Raw genomic sequence first — 27,374 nt, forward strand, 5'->3', positions numbered from 1 at the left:
GTATGCACTGAACAATAGTAATTATACAATTGCACTTCTTCAGAGATCTATTAGAAAATGCTTTTCAGTAAACAGTTTCCCAAATCTAGCATTGTTTGGATTTGCCTCCGAGGAAAAAAAAATACAAAAAATATGCTTTATCTTTTTTTTTTTTTTTTTGGTAAGGCATTAGCAACATTCATTGGCAGGCTACACAAGTCATTTGTACATGCATTATCCAATTACATTGCAACAGGTAAAAGAGCATCGTGTTTCCTCAAAAATTAGAATTGTGTGTATGTTTTGGACACAATATCCTGGTAATCTGACTTAGCCTGAAGGAAACAGATGACATCTTTTGTTACATTTTAGAGCACAACAAAAACTATAGCATAGCCAAATTCACTTTTTATTTCCTACCAGAAGCTGTAGGACCTCCTTCAGTTGGAGCTGGTATTATGGGTATCATGTATACCACATACATCACTGGAATAAAGTCTTAATTACTATTTCTTGTTTACTACTTCCCCCACTACCACCTCCCTGAATCATGTGGCCAAAGGATGCTTAACTGTAATCAACATTAACTACTGAATGAGCTTGGGTTTTATTGCATGAGAGGTAGTCAGTGTGAGGCCTCATCTGCTCTCTGGATTACTACAACACTACGTTCAAAACCAAATTACAAGTGCAAAGACACAGAATAAGTGTTGCAGCTGCATTACATGGAAACTTAAAACTGTTTTATTACTGCTCTTTTCTGGCTAGGTTTAATCTCAGAAGTAGCCAGAGAACTCAACATACCAAAAAAAGCAATTCTATGTATGTGCTAAAGCCTAGAGAGAGAGAGGCACTTTCTCACATTCATCCTTTTCCAGGCTGAGATTAAGAGCGTGCTCTTAGTCAGCCACCCCCTTCTCCACAAATCAGAAAGGTTAGACTCCTTTTTTTGACTGGCATACAGTACTAGCAACCCTCAGCTCTGGGCTGGCACCATCCCGGGGAAAGTATAGGGAAACAGGAATAGGGATTGCAAATACTCTTACAATTAAGCTTGCCAGAATGAGACATAATATGATGAATTGTAATTGTTTTAATGTACTGTTCTTTATTCCAAATGTCATACCTAATTGAGCTTTGCAGAGACATGAAGTTAACTTGTTTTTAAAAACTACAAGCTCCAGAATAAGGTTCCAAAATGCAAGAGAGTCAAAGGAAAGTCGAATATATTGCTCAGAGTGGCAAGCAGTCAAACCAACTGTATTTCACACAATTTATCTTCCACAACATGGTGCACATGTTCGAAATTAAGCTTAAGGGCACTAGTTGAATACCTAGGCTTGACTGCATATTTGGCCTACAGCTGAAATAGATTTAGGCAGCTGGATCATCCACTCACCTGGAAGCTCACTGGGTTCAACAGAGAATGGAGTACCAACAGCAGCTCAGCCTCTGCGTAGGTGCTCATTTGTTTAAGCACGTAGGAATTAGAAATCAAGTGCTACAAAGCCTGGGGTAAGCAGGTAAACCAGCACATTGCTTTCTTAGGAATGTTCAGCATTTTTATCTGAACTTAAGCACCTACATCTTTTAAGCTGATTTAAATGAGAACTGTTTGCAATGGTAATGCTAAGTGTGCATTGATGCCTGTGCAACGTCAGAGTCCAAGCAGATGGATCAGGAGAAAATCTCATGTGCATTGCTGACAAACTCTTGCAGTGAAATAAAATTCTATAGATTTGGAATATGCAAATTACATCCTTTCTGTATTGCTCCTCAGCTGATGATGTTTACTAACCATAAGAAATAAAATTGCTTTTACAGGCATAATCAGCCCATATTTGGAATCAGAATTAATAAGATGTAAAGAAGAATCATAATGAAGACATCCTAAACTTGTGAATAGTCAAGCACAGATGAATGCATTTGCAGGAAATCAATCAAGAACAATTAACTTTGTTTTTTTAATGTTAAATTACTGAATGTACTATGAAGGACCAAATTTATGCTTTTAAGAATTGCGACACTATAAGTAGCTTATATAATTTTCACTACAAATATCTGCAAATCAATTTTCTATTATTTAGAGTTACTTAGAAATTATGGTACTGATTTTTTTTCCCAGTATCCTATACTTCTTCATCTCATTATGGAAGTCCACAGCAAACTTTTGAGTATAAAACTGTGAGTCCTGCATGTGAGGTTTAATACTAAAGTACTCAAAAAACAATGCATTCTGCAACATTTGGGTAGCTGGGTGCATAAATGCTTCTCACTGTCTTTCTTTCCCTTAAGTAAATTTTTTCTATTGCTTTCAAACAACAGAAAAAATTTTATTTGGTGCATCTAATTACTCAGACCCTTTCTCATTACAGTCTGTTATTTCCCTTTAAAACAGACACTGTCTACCCACTACTCAAAAGTAGCACTGGCTCTATATGTTATGCTTCTAAAAAGCAACTTTTTGCCTTTAAATTAATCTTAAAAACCACAAAGCAAGTTTCTGCTTGCCTTTGTAGCTGACATAATAGGATAATCACAGTGGAAAGACTCTGAGGATCTCCTTTTACAAGTAAGCTACCCAAAGACGTGCGGAAGGAACCAACAGATATGGTTGGGGTTTTTTCAGAACTAGCACAGGGATACAGGCAATCAGCAAAGAATGCTTTTTTAGCTGTTTAGGTTTTGACATTTTGGCCTGCTAAAGAATTGGCACAGGGCAATCTACCACCTGAAAGGTTGTTAAAAGCAAACAAACTCAGTAAGGCAGTATAAAACTGACAAACTAATCTAAACCTTGCTCTTCTAATGGCATTCTCAGAATCTGAGCAAGGTAAAAATACTAACATTTACTACATTTCATACATGTGTGCATGGCATCTAATCACACCAAAAAAAGTGTGACATTATTCCCAATTTATATTAGCTTTGTGCAAAAGTGAGAGAAAATACAGAATTCTTTGCTGTTGAAATACTGAGAAATCATAAACCACCAGTTAATTATACAAAGAAAAGTAGATAGAGACCCAAGAAGAGTCTTGCTACTGACTGCAACAAATAAAATATACATAATATCCTAGCACAGAACTGCCATAATACTTGTTCTTGATACCACAGTAGTTTAATTTTAGGATGGCTTTTCACGTGCTAAATTAAAGTATCCACTTCAGACAATCTAGCAGTAACAGATAAAGAACAGCTAACTTGCTACACAATTCGGGGAGAAAAATATTTCAGACATCAGATGCTGGCAGCTTGATTTCTTATTTTACAGTAAATAACATAGACACAAATCCATATACAAAGCCCACTGATACTTATTTTTGGCCCAAGGGCGAAATTTTAGTGGTCCACCCTGAGAAGTGGACATTTAGTGTGACATGAACTCCGCTCTTCATGTCTGCAGAATTCCAAACATGGTTTACTTTTTAAAACTCAAACTTCATGTGATTAATTCTTAGTGTGGAAAAAATGCTTGAAAATAAATAGTCTCGAAATGATTAAAAAGGAACAAGAACAGTGTCTTTTCTAACTAGAGAGAAAGGGTACTAAGGTAGAACTTGTCATTTTGCATTTATGACTGCATACCAAAATACATTCATCAGCACTTATTTTTCTGCTCAGTCAGGTCTTCTGTGAGACTCAGCGGAAAATAAAATTGATTGTGATCTGAATTTGTTATACTGTATCTTAACCCCTAAAGAATACCAGCAGCAGTTTTTTCAAAAATTAAATAAACTTATTTTCTAACCTCAAATTGGAATGACAATTTTCAATGGCAACTTCAAGACAGGTGATAAAGTAATTTTAATATATTTATTGTGATCCAGTCTCAAAATATTTTATAAAATATTAAGCAAATACAAGCATAATAGAAGATCTCATCTGTACTTCTTCCACGTAGTTAAAGAAGCTATCCTAAATTTTCCTTTACCTGGAAAATACTGAGGATTAACCTTGTATTCACTATGTTAATGTTACTATAAGAATCCTTGTTGAGGTGAATTTAACAAAGAAAGAGAGAGTATTCAGCACAGGACTACTAGACAAGAAATCTGAGTTTGCGGTCCTGACTCAAGCACTGGTTATTCTTGGTGGGCATGACAAACGAACCCATGGGACACAAGCACAATCCTAAAAAGAGATGCAATTTCAGAACAAGAGGTTGCACGTGTGGCTACACTGACCAGCACCAGAAGCCAAGTACCTCAGTGAAGAACAGCTCTGGTGGAATATTTGCCACTGTGTGCTGCTCTTGTATAGCACATCGTTTTGATTCTCAGAGAAGTTACCCACTTCTCAGTTTTTGAAGGGATTTCCTCACCTCTTCCCATTTTGCATGCCTAATGTTCTGGGCCAGCAACATTATACACTAGCATAAGATATCTTCTTTCATTAATGCAGACCACTAAAAGTAGCAGCCAATATGAAAACACATTTTAGTGTTTCACAGGAGACAGCTGAATCATTGCTCCAGGAGTACCAATAAGTAGCTTTACCATAGATCAATGAATTATTCATAGGTCAGAAAGAATATATTACACACTGCTGATTATAGATTCAGACTATGTAACTCTCTTTTTCCATGTTACCAAGACACCTTCAGCCAAATGCTGGCTACAGTCATTTTTTATTTATAAAAGGAGTAAAAACTTCCCTTCACCTTCAGCATTAATTCTGAGCCAATGTCTCCAATCTTCCCTTTTTTCATGCTGTCATGGATCAGTGGAAAGAAAAATGGTATTAAAATAACCAGCCTGAAACGGATCCAGCAGCTCTGCTGACATTTTAATTCCTACAAGTTAAAAACTTTCTGTTTTATTACATGTCACACTGACAGAGCTTCTGTGACTAGTTTCACCATTCTGCATTGTTGTCTCTCCCTCGCCTTTCTTTTCTGAGGTTTGACAAATACTGCAAGGAAAGTAATTTAAAAAAAATGAAAGATGATGAGTTTAAAACACCACAAAAATTGGCAAAGGAGGAGGCTGGTATATGAAATACAATGTTACTTTTTCAACTTGCAAGAAACTGTATAAAAATCATTTTATAAAGATACTTTTCAGTTTAGTGAAAGAAACATATAGTTTACACTAAAGCCAATGAATAAAGGTGTTTTACATACCCTAGTTTAAAGAGTAAATAATGTATTTCCTTTTGTAAGTAGACTCCTTACAATATATAATACAAAAATAAGATAAATTGCTGTAAATAAGCCATTTCTCTGACCTTACTTAGATTTGCAGCATTCTCCTGGGTGCCAGTCACTGTTCTAATGGAGCATATGGAGATACTCTCCCCAGGAATAATTATACCTTTATTAGCACAGTCTAGATTTTTCTGTTAAAAAAAAAAAAAAGAAAAAAAACCCTTTCTTCATGAAAATACTGACTGGTATCAGAATTACCGTAGAAGTAACTAGGAATGGTAAAGTAGAAAATGATACTACTTTTTATACTAAATATACCTCAAATTTATCAATATATGCACTGAAGTGTAAATTCAAGTTTCACACAGTTTTGATGACTGTTTCTTAACAACAGACAGAAAGAAAAACCAAGGTAGTGTTTTTCAGCCCCTGTAGCTGCCAAGGCAAGTAAGTGGTTATGACATAGCAAATTTCCTTAGCTTTCTCATGGGTCTGTGGATAACACAAGGTTACCAGTGAGGCCATTCCAGTGCTTCTGATACACTTTTGTCAACATTAATCTTATTCCCATAGGTGGGCAAAATTCTCTAGCTTAACCCGTCCTATCATTTTAGCGTATGAATGCAAATACACTCTCAGGTGCACTTAATCTGAAAAACTCTCCTTTGCTTTCATTATGCAGCTCCAGTATTACTAATGACATCTAAAAATGTTCATTCCTCAGATTACAGCTGCAGCCAAAGCATGTAAAATAGCTACTGTTTATTGTTGAACCAGACAATGTCTAAAATCCTGTAAAACAAGGAGACCACACAAACCTTTCCTATACTAATAGACCTTTGCTAGTGAAAGCAAGTTTTGCAAAACAGAGAATTGGTATTTTCAGCCCTCTTGGTTATTGTGCAGTTGCAAATGAAACCTCTCCTCCCCTCCAGGGCATTTTTTGAGGAGAAGATGTAAGACTGCAGTTGTGCTGGGCTCCACTGGTGAGAGATGAGAAAATCCCATTCTGTCCATGGGAAACAGAGGACATGGCCCAGATACAAGGTGCTCGCCAGGTGCCCATGGGGGGAGGACCAGCGCTGGCTCCTAGTGTGCCTTAAGGTTTGTGCAATTTGTTGCCATAAAGCACTGACAGTGTTCAGTAGGGAATTAAAGATTGTATCTTGCAACACTGTGCCATGTATACATACTGCAGTACTTGACACATGCCTGGCATGTGCTGCTCACATAAAACCCACAGATGCCATACAGGCTAATTCAGAGTCAGAAGTTCAAAATGAGAAAAAAGAAGGGTAACATTATTTGTATGATGAGAAGACTATTATAGTGGGAATTGCACTTTTAAAGCCAAATAAAAAAACATTTATTTCATGCAACTTACATCTGTCTAAAACTGAAATGGGTGCCTAGATGACTTTTTAATCACAGTGATACTTCATGAAAATCAATTCATATTCAAATTGTCTTTTCCTGTGAGACAAAAATTTCTAATATGCCAAAAAATTTGCCATCTTGATAATACTGATCTAAAATAAGAATGAAGCTATTTAAGTCTTTGTAAGACATTGCATTTGATGAAAATAGCTACTATTACCCTATCATATCTGAAGTACCAGAACAAGGAAATTAAGGTACACTTTTAAAGTATTAATAGAAAGTACAGCTCATTATTGTGAAATTAAAACATATGAATTGTGCATTTTTATACAGAAATAAGTGTTTTGAGAAAACACAGGAGAAAAGCATATGTCTTTGAAGTGAAAGAACTTCTTAAATTGCATAAAAAGTTTTACATGTCAATTGATTTACACTAATTTTCAACACCTACCAAACATATAGCAATTACATCTACTGAGTTGGATAGTATTTTCATGCCTTCCAAAAGGAAATACTGACTGGATGAACGGAGTGAGTTGGGCTGAAAACTGCTTGAACCCCTGCTTGAAGGGCACTCACTGATCAATGGTTTATGCCCTGCTGGCAGCCAGCAATGAGGACAGCCCTGCAGGGGCCGGTTCTGTGGCCATGTCAATCAACATCTCACCAGTGACCTGGACAAGGACATAAGACTACATGATAACTAGTTCACAGATGACATCAAATTAGGAGGATGAGATGGCACACCAAATGGCAAAGCTTCAACCAGAAGGACACCGCTCAGCTTGAGGACTGGGCTAGGATACACTTCACAAGGTTCAATAGAGGTGAAAAGGTCTGCTCCTGGAGCAGAAAAATCCCACATGCTGGGAAGGGGTGTCTGAGCAGCAGCCCTGCCAAAAACCAGCAGGCATTTACAAAAGGTGCCAGGCTGCAAAACAGCCAGCTGTGCACTCTTTGCAGCATGGGATACTCCATTCTGCACTACGTGGGCAGGGGGTGTGGAAAACTCACTATCGCCTCTGACTCAGTGCTGTGAAATGTCACAGGCTGACTAAAAGTTATAATTTGGATACAAGCCCTCAGACCTATCCTCTTTAGAAACAGCACAAAATATACCATGATGTCTCCCAATGTTAAAGGACAAATGCAATATCAGATTTTGCACAGAACACAGAGAATTCTGCACAACAAGAAACTGCTTTATGGTGCATCTGCTTGAACTTTTTCATTTCTGATATAGATTGCAAATATCTTGTGTTGCATCATTTTGTGTCTTCTCTACTTACTAATTAACTAATTTAACATCCGCTAGGCTTAGAAAGTGCCTTTTTAATAGAAAGATTTAGTATATCACAGATTTTCTAAATTTTAAAAATGTTAGTATTATTTCTCTTTCAATGAGTGTCAAATAAACAATTGTAAAAAACAATTCAGTGATAGCATTTTCAGTGTCCACCAAGTTTCAGTTTGCATTGCAAATAATGGCATTCACAGAGCACTATGAGAACACTGTAAAACTAAAGTCCTTCTCTCTGTATTTAAATTAAAGATTTGAGGACATGCAGTTCCGTCCCTCAAGTGTACTTGAAGTCATACACACATAATACTTCCTAATATCATGGTGAACTGCACACAAAGACTGGAGCAAAAGATGGACAAATGTTTAATAGAGTTGGTTTTAAAGAAAATGACAGAAAAAAATTAATTGCTATTTTACACACAATGCACCAATTTGATTCCTAGTGTAATGTCATTAAAGCAAGTAGGATGATGTTAACCAATTATTTTAAAAACCAACTTTGATATATTTTCATTTTCTTATAACAATTGCAGAACTAAAATAAGAATAAAACAGACTAGGTTCAACTAGGAAAGAGAAAGATAACATTCTTTGAATAACATAAAATTTTCTGTGGAAGAAATCCCATTAATCTACACAGGGATTTTTATACCAAATTTTTATAAGAAATTCATGAGCATTCACAATTCATAAAAAGTCTACTTAGTATTTTCTGTAGTTTTTTATAGTTCTTTCTGACAACAGAATTGTGTGACAAAACTGGAACTGATTAGTAGCTAGTTGCCCTGCTAGTCAACAGGGAGAACTAAATTAATATTAAATAACCAAAGTAATCTCAGTTGTATAGGGACCTGACTCTGAAAAAGGAAGAAGCAGGCTGAGAGCTGGGGATGTGTGGTAATGCAGTGAGAACTGTTCGAGCAGCTCTGCTGGCAGATCACATACCTATCTAGTAATTTTATTTTTGGACTCAGGACTGGAATCAATCTTAAATAGAAAAATTGTATGTTACAGTTACATATGCACACAAAGGAATACAGAGTCTATGCATGAAATCTAACCTATCATCAGTGGTGAGATGTGTAACACATGCATAAATGGAAGACTAGATCATACCATATGGAATGTCGTTTTTATCTAATAAATTACTGGTTTTTCTTTTATTAAAATCTGCCCTCCTACCATTTTATGTTTCAGCGATTTTCAAACAGAAGGTGCCAAGTCTTCTCCCACTTATATTAACTGAGGCTTAGCAACACATAAGAGACTTTGTTTTTAATCAAAAAATACAGAACCACTTTATGAAAAAATGTAAAGTATAATTTTGCACAAAAGCTATTTTGGCAACACAAGTAGAAGTTGTTAGCTACAACACATGGGAGCCTCTGCCATACTCTCAAACATAAATTTAGATTAAAAAAGTGGATGGGGAAAAAAACAGAGCCAGGAAAATGAACAGTGTGTGTGGCAGAAAACAGTTGCATTTACAATCCTATCCAGCTTCTGGAGAGAAGCCAGAAACCTTTGCATGATATCTTTCTGTGCTTTTAACACTGTTGCAAAGCTTCAGGGATTTCTAATTGTATAAACAGTTATGGGAAAATGAGATTCACTGTGAGGTCAATGTCCAGCCAGTACTAAAAATGATGACTGCATCTCAGCATCAGTCATTTAGAATATGAACTTTCTGACTAGGAATTCATATGCATTTACCAAAATTGAAATTCAACCAGCCAGCAGTTTCTTTTCAGTCTGATTATACAGTCAGCATCCCAAAGCTAAAGCATGTACAGTAGATCTCATACCTCTGAAATACAGTTAGATGTTTGGTTATCTTTTGATTTCAAATAATGCAGGTCTTCCAATATTTATATTGTGATAAAATTCTAGAGCTTTAAAAATCTGCCCTTCACACAAGCCTAAGCATAGATATTTTAAAATTACTTACTGTACATCTTCATATTTTGTTAAGGCATGAACAATGGCATATGACTGGGAACAGCTTCCAGAAAAGCATATCTTTTTGACAAAGGCCAGTCCAAGCACATCACACCAAAGGACTAACCTGAAGCCAGAAATGACAGTGTTGTGACCCAAGAGTTTTTAACAAAAATAGTTGAAATAAAATGGATTTTTTTTCTCTTTTTCTTCCTTTTTTTTTTTTTAATTTAAATTGTATTACTCTTAATGTCTGTTTAAAGCACCGGTTGCAGTTTTGCGCTTACCACCTCTTCCGAGTGACTTTGGATAACTCATCTGCTTCTTTATTTCTGAATTTTCAGTGTATGAAACTTTAAAAGGTTTCTGCTTCCTTTTTTTTTCCTTTTTTTTTTTAGTTTTAATGGCTGCTGCAAAATTAGAAAGATCCAGAAGCGGTCAGGGGCCTGGTCTAATGCACTTCCAAAAGTCCATTATAAAGATGAATATAAATGCGTATGATATGGTTTTTCTGTAGACCCACAAACCACACTTAGCTATAAGAAACATATTGTGCATAGTTATTTTTTTCTTCAGAGTGATATGTTTACTAGGTCTACATTCTCAGTTTACCAGAGTACGGGAATGTCTACTTTACTAAAGCCAGGATCCTTTCGCAGTTCCCAGTAGGTTTCATTGGTAACCCAGGCTTCTCTTTGATTAGCGTCAATAACTTTTCTGTAGAAAGGGGGAAAAAAAATAGAGTGAGAGATAAAGAGAGGAAAAAAGTTTTAACCATAGATACTGCTCTTACGCAATATAAAATCAAATTGCGCACCTCTCTGATCTAACCCAATATTAAATCAAATTTCATGTATCTAAAGGACACAAGTCAGGAATTTAAAGGCAAAATCAACCTCCAGCTATATCAAAAGTGGAAGACAGAGAAAACAGCCACGACTGAGAATCTGTTGTCTGATCTGTGTGAGCAGGTCTTAGAGCCACATAAAACCCCTTCGGCCACTACAGATTCTGATTATGTGAAGAGGATTATCCAATAGATATAGTTTGCAGGATGTAAACCTTTAACCATTTGGTTTTTTGTCTTGTCTGTATTTTGCTTATATTATGGTACAACTGCATCAGGCACATTCAGTCTTTTCACTTTTGATTCCCCATGCTAAACATGAGCCTACTTGGCATGACTATTCCTTGTTTCAGAAGAATGCTTATTAAAAACAGCCAACAAAAAACCACCTCCATTCAAAAATAAATACATATTTACTGTATACATATACATTTATATATACATGTTATATATATGTATGATGTGGTTGCTCAGGCCCCACGGTGTTACTTGTCTATGCAATGACTTTAAAAAAGCCCTAGTTAAATCTTAGATCCTAATATTATACTTGTAATTCCACTTCAGTAGGAAGGCTTGTATAGCTGAGGCCCATTATAGGAAAAGGATCATTTAATTATGAAGCTTAACTGTGCAAAAATTGCTTCAAAGAAGCAGGTATCAGGTATCTAATTGTCTTTCTTAAAACTGCAACTTTCCACACTTTCATGATTATCAGTCTGTATTGGTGGCAATTCTTGTAGTACTTCATCCAGTTATAGTATAAAAAACAGAGACTTACTACTCAAATGAATAGACTCACTTAAAAAATTTGGGTACATATTCAATGCCATTTTCTTCCATGTACCGCCTCCGAGCTCTCTGGAGTTCCTCTATTCTTTGTTTCTCAGATGCTGCTGCTTCTATGTTTCCTTCCTCCAGAAGCCTGTAGGAATAACAGCAGGCCCTATAGCAATCACACAGTGTCTGGTCCAAGGGATTTTCCAGCACCAGTCATCACAAAAGACAAGCAGAAGCCAAGTGTGTTGTCGGTGTTGTACTTTCAGATCCAGGCTGAGATGCGACTCCCCAGCTACGTGTACCTGACCTATAGCCTAAGGCACACACTTTATTCAGTAACTTCAGCATATCACAAACACCGAAGAACTATGAACAGAGAATTTGGAGGGAATTAGTGTTGCTTCCATTCATAGCAGAAGTACATGATATTTCAGAGCCTGTTTTTCAGGTTTTTTATGAGGAATCTGCCCCAAGGTTGCACTGTAGCTCTACTGCATCAACAAGAAGATTTCAAATTTCCCTCAGCTGTGTTAAGCAGAAATTTGAGTGCAATACTATCTTCTTTACTAGCAGAATCCTCCACAGCTTAATTCAGACTGCAGTGAAAATACAGACAAAATTCAAGACTCAGTCAAGCTCAGCCTTGGACCCACCAAATATTAAGTGTATAAATAAGCATTCTTGCCTTTGATCTGGCCTGAATCGTGCATCTGTTGCAGGAAGAAGATCTTTCAGTAAAGGATCTAATTCATTGAGCTCAACAGCAAACCTTGTGAAGCCATAATAACGCTCATAATTGGTTGGCATGGAGCCTGAATACATAAGAGAAAGAAAAAAGCTTTTTAAGCTATTACTCTAAATATGCAAGAGATTCCTTTACTGATAAACTTTTAACAGAAAAATAATTAATATATTTTACTCTTACAATTAAAAAGCACCAAAAGCTATTTTCTAGGTGAAACAAAATTCACTAAATATTAATTTCAACTGCTTATCCTGCAGAGATTAACAGATTCAAAACTTCTATGCTCTTCCTTCTATTTTAAATAAAAGCTAATGTTTTCAATATTTTCAAGTTAAAAACAATTTCCTGTTCCCCAGAAAGTGGGCTTATCAAATGTGTGTCTAAAACCTAACCTTAACTGATATTTAGAGTTCATTTTGGAACTTAACACACACTCACAGACTGATTCGGCACTATGAGGAGTCAGAACCGACATCACAGAGAGCAGGGTGCAAAGTAGGGTTCAAAACAGCAAAAATACAAAGTAGGATTCAAAATTCTAAGAACAGTAATTCCTGGAAATGCACATATGAAAGATACAGGTGCAAAGAATGACTAATTCAACCTCAGGCCTGTAAGCAAGCAGGAAGTTGAAATTAGATCCTGAAAGTCCCAGGTGTTCTCTGTCTCTGAAGACCAATCCTTTAGGCTAATAAAGCATTAAGACAACAAACTCAATAAACCCCTATTTGTTGAATCCAAACAAGTTACCCTGCTCTCTGTAAGAAGGCAGAAAGGCCAGCCCAGATGCCCAATTTTTTTCTTAATTTTATTCTTCTGTTGACCCCAAGATCCCAGCACATTTGACCAGGAGTCAGACTGAGATGTAAAAGATTTTGCCCCGTAAGAACATTTCTATTTACCATTATGATAAAGTCATGTAAATTCTCGTTTATTTGTCTAGCTAGGAATTTTAATTTCTTAGTAGCATTTTGTGTATTTAAAATGAAGGGCAAAACAGTTTCACAGAGTTTAAGCTTACTCTACAACACCTTCCAGAGCTTATTACAAGCTTCTTACCTGGCCTCCATATGCATTTGGCTGAAGGTGCAACCCCACAATAGAGGCCTTCGTGCCACTTTCCAAAAAGGCGGTGAACCACCTTCCCTTCTTGATCTATCACAACACCCTGGACCTCATTTACATTGGAATTCCAGTAGTTCACCTGCAAGTTTAATCAAGGATTACTAGCTCACATTGCTTTTCCAACACCCCATTGCACCAATACACATAATGAATGGATCTCGGCATGTGGTGCTGACTGTCCAAATTCTGTGTTGGAACAGCTCACCTGGAACTAAGAAAACCAAAATTGAAAATCATATGGTCCTAACACTAACTGATTTAGTATAGGAGAAAGTCTGCATAATTTGCTATGTGGTTTTGACATAAAAGTATTTAAATTATCTGCACATCTGGGAACTACACTGTCATTCATTAACCCAAATCCCAAACAGTTCTGCAAAAATGACCCTTTGCCCATCAGAGCCAGCTAACACTCCTCTTCCTATATGAGGAAGTACTGAATATACCTGTACTTGTATGGGAATTCTTTGATGGGTGTTGAACACTACAGAAGGGAAGACATACAGTCAGTGTTACTTGTTAATTGTTTCTTCTCTGCTTCTCTTCTCTGTTTTGCTCTTCTTAGACACATTTAGCTCTTACACCTTCATCCAAGAGCCAGTTTCCCATTCTCAGATTACCCATCAAAACAGAAATTTCAGATTTATGTTGACACCCCATTGCTAACATTGCAATGGTATCTTGCAATGGACATCTTTTGTTGCAATATGAAGACAAACTTATCTTTAGGGAAAATACTTGATAGTAACATAGCTATACAGAGTTCTATTTTTATATATGGTCCTTGCTGGATATTAAAATACTATGAATGAAAGCAGCATTATGTAATCTAAAGAGATAAATTATTGACCAACAAATTCTAGTAAAGGGAGAAGTAAAATGGCATGGTAGTGTACAGTGACTTTGTGTTTTCCTTGTGGTAATATAAAAAAACCCCTGACATCTCATTTTTAATCAAAAACCAGTACAGCACACAGCTATACAGCAATGGAACGCACTGATATCAAATGTTCAGCGGAGTAGAATCATACTACTTGACATAGCCTTCTCATTTGACAATTTACATTTTATGAATACTGATAAAAGAAATAAAAGATAAAAAGTGGAATGTGGACTTCAGGAATAGTGTAGAAACAGCTTGATGTATCCTCAAATTACGCAGTTGTACGAATATAAGATATATATTAGCATCCATATGTTACCTTGACAAAAGTGAGTTTACAAATACAAACACTGCTTTTTGTGTTTCTGATAGTTATCTCTCCGTAGTGTTCTATCCATCTCCTTCCACTAAGAATATTATGTATGCAAGTAGTGACTTTGTTCCAGACATAGTAATCTCCATACCTAAGAACAGATTAAAAAGCAGTTGGTAACATCTATTAATCATGATCACTTGTGACAAAAAAGTAAAACATTGCTCCTTTATTGTAAAAACAAACCATATTGCCCAAAATCATCTGCACAAATCATAAAGTCCTGCATCTGGGTACATTACTAATCCTCCTTAGAGAAGCTCACCTAAGCACCAGTGTATGGAACTACAGAAAGGTGCTATAAACAACAAATAAATACATTATGAATCACTGAAGCCCTGCATGGCATATTCACTGTCCTCAGAGCATAAAGTACTTTAGCCACAATTCCTGTAGGGGCAGGACAGTGACCCACAGATCAACACAAGGGTGAATTGACGCTATAAGCAGAAAATGTAATTAAATCACAAATAGAACAAAATAAATATGGAAAGGAGATCAAGAAAAGGAAGTAGGAAGCCAGGAGCACACTGGCACATCATCCCTTTCCCTCTGTAACAACTATCCAGTCAGAGCATCTCTAATGTCAAACAAGAGAATAAAACCAGGAATTTAAATTGTGCAAAGCTCATTCTCCTTCAGAGCTTAGGGGAAAGCATGAAGACAGAAGACAAAGCTGCTCCAGAGCGCATTTACGCCAATTTCATGAGATGGATAAAGAAGTGGAGTGATGCTACGCTGTTAGAGGCAGAAAGAAAGGCTGGCTGCAAGGTACAGGAGCAAGAACACCACTGCAAAAACAGAGGACGTTTAAAGTATCCACTCCTTGCATATTCTTAGGATTTACAAGCTGCAACTAGTCTTACTGGTGGGTGAAGCTACTGCTTCTCACTACTCTGCCAACATCTGAAGAACGCATTTTGGTTTATCCACGTTTTGAAAAAAGACCTTTTGTGGTCTGGTTGTTCTGAGAGAACGCTCAGCAGCAGTGAGAGCCTTAGAACAGCATCAGCTGCTGACAGTCCTGCATTGCAGCCTTGTTCTGAAGGGCTCATCACTACTTTTGTACATTTAAAACATGGGTACTCTCTCCTGAAACATTTCTATCCCACTCTCTCCATCACTTTCTAGAGAGTGTGTACATTTTTCCTCCAAACACAAAAAAGGATCTTCAGGCTCAAAAAAGCTCCAGTAACTGCACCTGAACACTAAGGAGAGATTAGAGCTAGGCACCAACTCTCACCGGTACAATCCATGTGATGTCTGCATACACTTCCCCCAACCCATACACAAGGCAGCACAGACTAGAGTGCACCAAAGACTGAAAACAAAAGGAGAGAGGACAGAAGCTTACTTTGGAAGAGTCACATTCAAGGTTCCAACTGGCAGAATTTCCATTGATTTCCCCCAGAATTTGTTTTTCCACCTGATATCTGAATATAATAGTGAAAGATTTAAAAAACTGAAATGACCACGGTCTCCCCCTTGCAGTGCTCAGTGTGGCACAAGACTATCCGTGTTAGACTACCCAAATCAAAACAGAGCAGTAGATAGTATGAATTTGCCATGAAAGTACTAAAGGAAAAAATACTAGAAAATTACATTAGGACAGAAAAACTAAAAGTAAGTTTAATTAAGAATTGTGTCTGTGCTGCGTGATTGTCAAATGTCTTGTGCAAATATTCAATACAAATTAAAGGCACATGCCAGTAGATACAAGGAAAGGAAGAGCTATTTTTTCAACTGTAAGAAGAACTGCTTGTGTTTGTAAGAAATAGTAATTTTATTGGTAAAAGCCTTATAAACAGAAGAGTATAAACAGGCTGCAAGTGACAGGGGAAGTTTTAACTTGTCTGCTCACTCTTAAGAATGAGAATTTGGAGTAAAATAAATCAGATGAGTTTATAATATGTCACTTCAAAATAATAAGTATAGAAATTCTGAGTAAGTTCCAAATGCAACACAGCTTGTACAAAATTTTTACTTGACAATACAAAAGAAGTTATGCTTTAAAATTAAAAATTATACCTTGCCAAAACACAAAGTTTTTCGATTCACAGTGACATGCTGAAATGGGAGGATGGTGGCTAACCTGAAAAACAGTTTGGTTGAGTTTAAAACATTTAATTTTCATTCCTAAGACAGTACAATTTTTATTGCAATATGAAAATACTAAATAGCCCACATAGCTATGAAAACAGATACAACTTAAATGGTTAAAACAGTTCCTTGTGATTACTATAAAAATGTATTCCTTCTAGCATTTAATGAATACCACTCATATTAACAATACTTATTTACTCCAAAGAAAGTAAACCATTATAACTAGAAAGAAAAAATGGGATTATTCTATAAAATGAAGAACCAAAAATATAAATCTAACAGGAGTGTCCATCTAGAAACAAACTTTACCTGCTCTGAGAAAAATCGAAATCCTTTGTCTTCTCTAATACATTCGTAAGTTTCACCAAGCACTGGGTTAAATGGCTTGCTTCCTGCTCTAAAGTATGTGGAGGCATAGCCTGATGCTGCAAAGGCAGCTATGAGAACCTGCAAAAATAAGACCAGAACGTGAGAACAGGCAGACATTCTTGTGTGTGTGCCATCACTGTGTGGTACCACACAACTCACTGTGCTCGGAGTGAAAACTGGACTAATGAAGCATGCCTAAGAGTGAAGCCATGCATCCCAGCCAGAACCAGTATAAATATTTATTTCTTCTGTTGATATAATTTCTTTTTCTCCATGGGCTCATTTAGTCTTTCAACAGTCCCTTAAAATGACAATCGGCACATGACACAGTTTGTATGCCTTTGACCAGGCTTATCATTAGTGACCTAAAACAGGCCCAGCTCTAGTCCTTCTTCCTCTGAATAAATATTATGTGACAACTTCTAATTACAAGATCACATACCGTTTTCCTATGGGAACTATTTTATTTAGTGCCAGACATAAACAGTCTCACTTAGGATGCCCTTAACACAGAGTTATCTCCAGACCTTCCACACATGTGCAGCCTTAACAGCCCCCTTGTCTATATTCCCAACACAATTTAATAAACTCTAAGCCAGGCTTAACAGGGAGTAATAAGTTAAGTGACATGCCATGGTTATTTAGTTTACAGGTCTCATTTGCAGACTTCAAAAAAATCAGATCAGCCAGTCAGAAGTCCAAACAAAACTTCAGAAAAACAATACAGGGATAAAAATGAATCGGCTATTGGCAATATGCTACCAGTGGGACAAACCTTATCCAGGTTCCCCTCTCCTCCTGCTAGTGAGGACACATCCCTCATGTGAGATTTTATATGCTTTGTTTTCTTCCCACTGTGTAATAGGTGCTCCATTCATTTTATATTATTCAGAAATGCAGCATCAACAAAATTAATACTGTTTTCACTGGATTTTTCTTCAACAGTAAAAACCTTCATTCTTCTAAAACTGCTTTCGGATTAATTTCAAATTCCTTTTCAATTTAATTATAAGACACTGCAGAGAAATGAAGGCGCTTACTATCCTTATGATTCGAGAGCAATATGAAGTAAAAAGGTTTCCACTGCTTTTGGATGCTTGTTGGAGATAGCAAAGTCCTGATCTTTCAGAGAACAGTGAACAAGCAGCAACACATTCACAGCATTGCTGCCAGAAGCTTTGGGTATTCACCTCTTTTCCAAGTAGTCCCATATGCCTCAGCTCAGGTGTGCAGTTTGCATTTTTAAGGTGATTTTAGAAGTTTGGCTTGTATTCCCAAGTACTGCAGTAGACATCTGTAGCAGAGAAGGGGATTGAATCCACGTTTCCAAGGAAGCTTTCAGTTGCACCATGGCTTTTCCTTCCTGAATTCTCCTTACTACTTCAATACTGACCTTCCAAACTTTTCAGCAAAGGTGGCAATCAGCCTGCTTTACTCATTACAATCCTGCCCACTCCTTACAGAATCTCCCTCCTTTAGTGAGGGATAGAACCACAGAATATTCTGAGTTGGAAGGGACCCACTAGGATCATCTCCCGAGTCGTGTAAGAAAACAGAATGTGATGATGTATAATTCAACTCCCTTTTGCAAGACAGGTTCAACTTCTTCAGTGTTTAGGACTCCTCACTCTCCTGCAGGCCTTGTGAACACGGCAGTTCAGGGACTTGAGTGTGCTATTGTATGATAGCCAAAGGCAACCTCTCTTCTCCTGGTTATCCTCAGTGCTGCCAACCCATACCAGGGAACAGTAGATATGTTCAGCAACAACACTGCCAACTTTCCCTTACAGCCTTTCCCTGCATCTTCTGAGGAAAAGGAAACATGACAGATCAAAGCACTTTGAGAGCTGAGCACAGGCTGCTGGCCATCAGTTAAGAACCCAAAACATACTTACAGGGGAGTCAAAGACAGGCTGCCCTGGCAAACTTTGTTTTGGTGTTTTGAAACTTCTCTATTAGAAATTGCCTGGGAGGACATCTTATTCACACCTATATTAATCATAAGCCAGTCACAGACTTGATTAAGGCTGCTGGACTTGATCACTGAAAACAAGGAAAGGATGCTGCAGGGTTAGAAACTGCCAATGCCTACATCTACAGCCATAGAGTGTGAGATCAATCTTAAATAAATGAGTTACAACTGCAGGACTTGGTTTGAAGTCAAGAAAAGTCCCTCAGCCTTGTTCAGATCAAACCTACCACCTGTAACAACACTCTTCTGACCCAGCAGGGAGGTCTGTTGTCTGTGACCAGGAGAAGAAACAGAAGACCCTGCATAGACCCCACTCAACAGATCCCTTTTTAATACAGACAGAAGTGCTACACTAAATGCATTACCATGCGTTCATAAGGATCATCGGTTTCAGCAGCCTTGTCCAAGAGTTCACTGTATTCCAGCTCTTCACAAAGATGTTGCAAAGTATTCAGAGGTTCATTTAGCTCAACTGGCATGGATACTTTGGAAAGATCTTTGCCAATGTTATTTCTCAAAATATTCCACAGATTGATGTTACTGGTGTCAGGGCTGGGAGCTGGAAGACAAGTTCTCCGTCCATTTCTGAATGCGCCTCCTGTCAGCTCACCATTAAGAACTGGGAAGGGAAAAAAATATGATCATAAGAAAGCACCAGACCAAGAAAAACAGAGTTCTCCATTCAACCAAATCACTGCCAGAACAAGCAAGCCCAACTTCACTCTTTTCAGCTGAGTTGGTCTTGTATTGACATGCAGTAATTCTGGTACATGAACATAACCAACGTAATTTCCCAAAGTTTGAAACACAGTATACTTTGCCGAGAAATGTTGTCTGCAACACTGGTGTTGTCCTCAGATATATTGTCACTCACATCACTGATATAAGATTCATCATCAGAAGCCTAAAACATAAATAAAATATCCATTAACTCAAATACATATAAAATATACTACCAAAATAAACAAAAATAGTTAACTGAGAAACAAATATCCAAAGAAATAATCTGTATCCAATTAGAACTGTTAACTAAATCAACTATATGTTTAAATCAGTCCATAGTGCCAATGCACTAAAAGTGTCAAAACAAATGCTAGCCATCCTCACGTTTCTGAATTCCTTATTATCCAAATACAGACATGAGATCTGAAAAAGGTGGCTTCAAGTAAGATCAGGGATGAACAAAAAATTGATAACATAGTGTGCAGGGATGGGAGGTGAGAAGACGTAGTCAGATTTGTGCTTTTTATAAAGAACCAAACAATAAAATGTAACTTGTGTTTCAGCAAACAAATTATATAAAAATCATTTTGCAAAACAAGAATCTCATCAGGTAAGTAAAAAGACTATTTTAAAGAATTGTTTTACACAACTCTTTTTTCCAGAAATATTACTTTTTTGTCTATTCCTCTCATTACAGAGAATAACTTTATATACATATATAGTAGAAGACTTTTTAAAGAATATTTTAAAATCTAAATTTAATTGACTGCACAGTCAGATGTAACTGTCTATGTCATCCTTAGGTGGAACTGCCACAGCCTAGAAAGGACATGTACTGAACATAAATTACTGACACAACTAACTTTCAACTCAGTTTTACACTTCAGGTAACTCCTACACCTCTTTCTGTGGCAGTCTCAGGTTTGTTTATCCACACTTTATACATTCCAATACCTTTTTATTCTAAGTAGCATTACTAAAAAGATTCACTAGTGGTAGCACTACCTAACTCTGTCCAGCATCCCAGCTGCCACCTGCTGTCATAGCCTACCTCGTTTTCTGACGAGCTGGCAGATAGAAGCACTTCCTGTGCATCAAAGAACTCTGAAACTGATTCAGACATAGAAAGCCTGCTTTCATTAGAAACTTGCTGAGACAGTGGCAAACTGACATGAATTTGTTCACCCGTCTGTAAATAAAGCACAGAATAGTAAAAGTATTATTTCTAATATTAAAGAAATATGCGTAGAACGGATAAATCACCCGAATAAGTTTCCTATGCCAAATAAAAGCACAGAGAGTACAGACAGCATTTTAGTAGGACTTTGTGTGTACCTAACAGATGAGACTGAGGATTACAAAATGAAGTGCCTTTTAAACAGTGAGATCCACGTCTTCATTTGAGGTCTGCCCAGCATCTACTGCCAAGTTTTAGCAGCATGAAATTCCAGATCTAGTTCTCTATGCAGATAAATGATTTTGTGGACAATAGCTGGGTTGTGTCAGACAAGTTCAACCATCAATTTTAGATGAAATAACATCTGGTAATAACAAATTGCATCACTGGGAGCTAGCTTTGATACAACTAAATTTAATTATAAAGGTTTAAAAGGTCAGGCAGTTATAAGTTACTTTCCAAATAAATGACTGTGTGAACCTGTTTAGTAACAATGTTTGAAAAGTTAGAATATTTAGGAGAATAGCTATAATATATTTTTTTATGGGCTTTTATTCTATGTTTATACTCCAAATCTCATTTGAATTATGCCATTAACTCTGGCTCAATATTACTAAAGGGAATGAACTCTTTACAGTTTATTATAAAGAAATGTAACATCAAAGTCAAGGATTCAAAATGGTGCTATGTGTACGTCAGTAGTGCAGCAAGCTAAAAATGAAACACACCCTCCTCTTCCTGCTAGTGATGGGAGGAACACCAGATTTCAATGTTACCCTGCAAGCTATCACATTAAGAAAAATTAAGATTCTCTCCCTGTACCATTTTACCACAGGATCTGTCACTGTGGGGGGAAACAGATTTCTGACTTAATCCCTTAATTTATACAGCATGTTGTTCCTGTGAGATAATACAGATGAAACTACTGAAGCCCTTCTAAACATGGTTAACTCTTCAGATTGTAGCACAATCCTCATTAATCTTATTCCAGAACTTCTGCATATGGTTTTGTTGACATCTTAATCCTGTAGAATTATTCTATACAGTTACCTCAAAATGCACTAACAAAACATCCAAAAAAAGCATAAACAAGGCAAGAGGTCAAAACCCATTCCTTTTCCATTAGGATTTAAAAGATTGCAGATGGATTGTGACGCTTGATGAATTAGAATGAAAACAGAAGCTCATTTTACCATAATCTTTACAGGAAGTGATTAAAATTTTGAGGTTTCCTGTAAACTAGAGGGACTTGGAAAAATACACATGCTCCTACCTGAAAAAGACCCTCACACAAGCATTATCTACATGCTGCATGATTATAGATATATATAAAACAAGCAAGATAAGTGAATGAGAGATCGGGAAACTTCTCTGAAAAACTTCTTCAGTCAGGAGCACTTCTACCAAGACAATGACGAACAAATGAAAAAGCAACAGCTAACCAACAAAAAACACAGAACAGAAGAGATGGCCATTGTCTAGAACTTCACTGCAGATTGCTGTGCTGTGGCACCACTTTACTTCTATCTTCTGTTGCTAGCCTCCAGCATGCTGGATTCTTGGAAAAATTGTTTGGGTGTTTTCAAAAAGCAAATAAACAAATACAGTTTTACCTTTCTTGCTTGTTGGAAGAAATAATTAGGAGACAAGACTGTGTTAATTGAAATGGCATATGCATAGAAAAAAATAGTGCAAATGACAAATCAAAAACATTTTTGTAAAATGCAAGCAGAATGGTTGCCAAAGTGACCATAATAATTGGAATATATTACAGTCCACAAATTCAGATTTGTCACACGGGAAGCTCACTGTTATTAATACAAAGGTTCATTAATCTGTTGACTAAGGAAAGCAAAACAAGAAAGACTAGGCGCTGCAAAAATATTAGTGTAGTGCTTGGTTCACAGACTGAACCTTTTAACAGTACCATTCAAGATACTAAATGTGAGGCCCTTTAGGCACTTGCAAAATCAGGCCATTAAATACTAAATTGTTCTGTTGATTTGGCAAGAAACTAATATACAGAATTGGTTAGCTACTGTGTGATACATTCAAATACAGTAAAACCTCACTAATTCCCACAACCAACAATTAATATTCCAAAGCTGGAGTCCTTCTCTGTTCCTCTAAAGAGACCAAGATGAGTTCTTTCACCTCTGACATATGGAAAACAAAAGACCAAAGTTTTATTGTACGTAAGGAAATATAACCTGACTTTTTCTATGAACGAATGTTTGCCAATCCGAAAAATTCAATAATTTGTCAGATGTGTTACAGCTATTTAGTGAGAATTAGCAAGGTTTGTTCGTACTCTAAATCCATTAAAGGCCAAAGTCTTACCTCATCAGGACTAGGGATAATATTTACACTGACAACCTGATCACAAATAACAGATTCTGAATGTATTCTGTTCAAGCGACTCCTTAGTTCAGCATTCTGGTTGAGAGCCTTAAAATAAAAATTGCACATTTCATTTAAAATTAAAATGTAAACATTAAACACAAAAGAAAAAAAGGAAAAAAGAAAAAAGAAAAAAAAGAAAAATTAAAAAAAGTCTTTCCAGCAATTTCCTAAAAAAAAAATCACAGAACCTCCTTTCTTCCATTCATAGGGAGATGCCTATTTTGAGATCCTCTCTAACACGATCTCATCTTTGGTTACTCTGCCTTCAGGAGACAGCAGGGACAGATGTTGTCCCACAGTGTAACACTGGCATTCTACCTTAGTTCTTCAGAGAGCTCTTTGGTAGGTGTACTGGTGGGTTATGTACATTATGGAAATGGGGAGTGAATGCAGCAAGAAAGAGTGAAACTCCAGAACAATAAATGGGAACTGCCCACAAAATGGCTGAAGAGGCAATTCTTGGTTTACAACTATACAGCCCCTTCTGAGTCAAGGTTATCAGCACTCAGAGGCTTCAAACAGAGATTGCTTCGTTTCCAGTAAAACCAACATAATTGCTAGTATCATTGTCAGCCCACCCAGATCTATTTTATAGATTTGCCTTTGTACTTATTTCAAACTACTAACCCACTACAGTATCACAAATACCAACAGAATTCAAATGGTGTCTGGTATCTGCTGATTTTTTTCCTATTTTAAAGTCCAACCTAGATCATAAATTTGGGTGTATATATATATATATATATATAATCTGTTATTTGTAAGACTTGTGTGCCAGATTCTGAAATCCAGAAGTATAATATGCTACATACTTAGAACACGGCTGACTTAACCTTAATATATTCCCAGCACTGAGGATTATAGAAAAGAACAGAGGGACATATCGTTTTAGTAAAAAAGGATTGTTACAATGTAGTAAGAACCTTCTTCTGTCTCCCCCTAGTGCAGATTCAGGAATAGATTGCATGAATGTACTGAAACAAAGAAAGACCAAAGGAAAATAGGCAAGCTTAAACTGTCGTCAAACAGTTTAAATTACCCAGTTTTGCTTTGTTCTGAAATGGTCTGGGTACGTTCATTGTTGACATCCCTCAGAAAGGGAAGGTAATGACTAACAGCAGCCTGACAGCAGCTTCTTCATCAGCTCAAACCTGGTCATGAGACTGGACAAACTGAGTCAAGTCAATTTTCCACTTACTCTTCATTGAGACAGTGAACTAACATGTGACAGTGACTTTTAAATTAACGTTGGAGGCCAGGAGCAAGAAGAAAGCATGATTCTCTATTTAATGCAAGTTGCTAATAAATACCCACAGGTCTTAGACAAATTTGTGTCAATAACCAGAAATGTTTACCCTTATCTCTTGCCCCTAATCCTTTTTTATCACAATGCACAGAAATCAATCTACATAACATGATATGCATCTCTGCCTATAGAAAGTTTTGTCCTTAAACCTTTAGTCAATATTTCTTGCAGATGCAGTCCTCCACACCAATCCAGCAAATGCTTTTATGCTTCCTTGACAATGAATTTTAAAAATTGAATTATTTTGCAACCTGAGGACTTATTGTTGCTTATTTCTTCTTTCCCACTAAAGCAAATTACAATTTTTCCTTTAGCTTAAGTGGGAGAGATGCTGGAGAGTAACAGGTGTGTATCTGGAAATCCTATTTACCCATGACTATATTGCAACCCACGATTCCTTTTGCATTTAGAGACACAGACATATAAAACAAATCTGACAATATACAGTCAAAATTTAAAACTTAATTACAAAAACAAGAATATTTCCCTGGCTGTGCTCCAAGAAAGACATCCAGCATTTTTATAAAAACATTTGATCCTTTTTCTTTACTTTGGAAAACCGTAACTGATACATGCTTACACAAATATCCTTCACCTCCACATGCACTGAAGTTAGATCTACATCATAACAGAATATGCCATAGTTCTGGTTGAGAACTTGGTTTTTTCTTGGGTCCTTTTACTTCAGGAAATGGCCAAAATACAAAAGAAATAGTGCATCAGGCAAGCTAGATAGGCTTGAAATTAGATCAAGAACATACCTGAGAGAGGGACTGTCTGAGGTGAGCTATTTGAGCATTGTGGCCTGTAAGATCCTGCTCTGAAACAATCTGCTTAAGCTTCTCCTTCTCTATAGCTATGCTGTTAAAGGCAGACTTCAAAAGAGAATGCACTAAGCAAAAAGAAAAACATAAAACAGGTGTTTTCTTGGCTAAAGAAATCACATTGACATCTATTACAATACTTCATCAATAAAGACAGAGAGTGAGACTTCCATCCCACGGTTATGGACATTCGAAACAAGGGTCTGAACTTCAAGTAACCCATGCCAAATTAAGCACAAACACTTACAGCTTGCGATTGTAATGTGCACACCCTATGTTCACACATATCTCATCTCAGCATATTCTTGGTGCTGAACATAAGGAAAGGTGCATTTTTGGAAAAACTGTGTCCAATGTGTGTTATTTTCTTTCTGGTTTTTATTTGTACTTTTCAGAGTAACAGAAACATCAGTTCTGCTAGGACTTAATATTGTACTAATAAAGAGGATTACCTGGTCTTTAAACAGCTTTTTGAATTTTTTTAAGATGTCAGTCTCACTTTTTTTTCATGCTTGTTATATAAAAGCAAACTGATAACAAAACCTTTTTAAAATGCTGCTTTTCAGTTTGCAGAACCGTTCACTTACTGGCAATAAAATTGCATTTCTAAAGTACATTACTGTAATAAGCTCTTTTTCCATTGATTCCACTGACATAGAAAATATTGCAGAAAAATGAATTCATAGCATTATGTGTAGCAGTTACATTCTGAATCATTTTTCGGGAGAAACAATGCATTTTGTTGAGGAAAAAAAAATGTTTGCAAATTCAGTCACATTAACAGAATGCAGAAAGTAGTTCAGAAGACTTGGAAAACAATTTCAGAGTTTACCTATCTCTACATTTATGACATGCATGGAAAATGTAAGAAAGATAATCCATGTTTCCTTTATATAAGCCACCTGAACAGCTAAAAACTCTTGTACAGTATCATCTAATGCAGATGAAAGACCTGGTCATAACTAAGTGAAGGCAATAAAGAAACACAACAAAGAAGCACATTACAGGAAAGGCTTGGCATCCCTAGCTACCTTTTTGTGCCATCAAGCAGAACTCTTCTTGAAGCTTCATGTACTCAGTAGAGCACTCCAGAGGGTCTGCTACATGGCTTGGGGGAGCCTGAAACTCGATGTCTGCACAAAGGTTGGGGTTGGATGAATGCAATCGAACGGGTGACATCGTAGCACTGAAAGGGACCTACAGCGAGAAACAGAGAAGAAATGTATAAGGTGTAACCAAACTTTTGACTCTGTTGAAGCAAAATACAAATTTCTTCTGAAAAGACTTAGTTCACAATGCAAAGAACATGGTAAGAGTGAACATGTAACTTCTTACTCTCCTAAATCTCAACACAGCTGATGCAGACTTCTCTTAATTTTTTTCACTGAAACAGAAAACATAAGGCCTAAATACACAGCTAACAGCTAATGATGGAGTATTTAAATTCTAACATTTACAAAAAATGGATGATTTCCATTCTAATGCTTAGAAGATTACTGGAAAATTGAACCATGAGACATGCTCCTTTATATTTGGACATTTGGAAGTAATTGTAGATGAGTCTGTTGTTGCAATACCAACATTTGAAGTATGCAAGTTCCTCCGCAGATCTAGAAACAGGATATAATATTATCAAATATATCATTGAAGTTTTTCAAAACTACACATAAATCTTCAGTTGAAACTCATTGTACTGGCAACTATGAAGAGGGAAGAAGCATACAGTCTTTCTATTTTCTTTTTAACTAAACAAATAAACAATAGCAACAAAATAAAATCAAAACTCCACCTGATTTTCATTTAAAATACATGAACCATAAATAAATGCAGAGAGATACAGTTTAGTAAGATGGAGCAAAGAATTTAGTTTATTATCTTTCCACTTCTCTTTCTCCTCTACTTTTCAGGTACAGTAGTAAAAAAAAGTACATGCCAACTCTTTCTAAGTTAAATATACATGTATCAGGTATAGCAGTTACCTATATGCTACATAGGCAC

At 36.6% G+C, this 27,374-nt stretch overlaps 1 protein-coding gene across 5 annotated transcripts in view; it reads right to left on the reverse strand.

Annotated features, from left to right (window-relative positions):
* Window positions 1–142: 142 nt before the first annotated feature.
* Window positions 143–27,374, reverse strand: part of OSBPL6 (oxysterol binding protein like 6) — a 57,856-nt gene continuing 30,624 nt past the window's right edge. For 3 of the 5 annotated variants that reach the window (XM_008634724.2, XM_008634723.2, XM_008634722.2), the window contains 14 exons: window positions 26,408–26,573; window positions 25,314–25,444; window positions 23,184–23,291; window positions 20,718–20,855; window positions 19,760–19,847; window positions 19,309–19,562; window positions 16,912–17,049; window positions 16,528–16,591; window positions 15,854–15,932; window positions 14,446–14,590; window positions 13,178–13,322; window positions 12,059–12,185; window positions 11,396–11,518; window positions 143–10,466 (listed from right to left, as the gene is read on the reverse strand). In XM_008634724.2, the coding sequence (XP_008632946.1) occupies window positions 10,358–10,466; window positions 11,396–11,518; window positions 12,059–12,185; window positions 13,178–13,322; window positions 14,446–14,590; window positions 15,854–15,932; window positions 16,528–16,591; window positions 16,912–17,049; window positions 19,309–19,562; window positions 19,760–19,847; window positions 20,718–20,855; window positions 23,184–23,291; window positions 25,314–25,444; window positions 26,408–26,573 (1,815 nt within the window). In that variant the 3' untranslated portion in view covers window positions 143–10,357. The remainder of the gene's footprint in view (window positions 10,467–11,395; window positions 11,519–12,058; window positions 12,186–13,177; window positions 13,323–14,445; window positions 14,591–15,853; window positions 15,933–16,527; window positions 16,592–16,911; window positions 17,050–19,308; window positions 19,563–19,759; window positions 19,848–20,717; window positions 20,856–23,183; window positions 23,292–25,313; window positions 25,445–26,407; window positions 26,574–27,374) is intronic. The other 2 variants (XM_008634725.2, XM_017735681.1) reach the window with 1 other exon arrangement.

Source organism: Corvus brachyrhynchos, unplaced genomic scaffold (genome assembly GCF_000691975.1).
Source record: "Corvus brachyrhynchos isolate BGI_N302 unplaced genomic scaffold, ASM69197v1 scaffold255, whole genome shotgun sequence".
In the NCBI taxonomy this organism is placed as follows: domain Eukaryota; kingdom Metazoa; phylum Chordata; class Aves; order Passeriformes; family Corvidae; genus Corvus; species Corvus brachyrhynchos.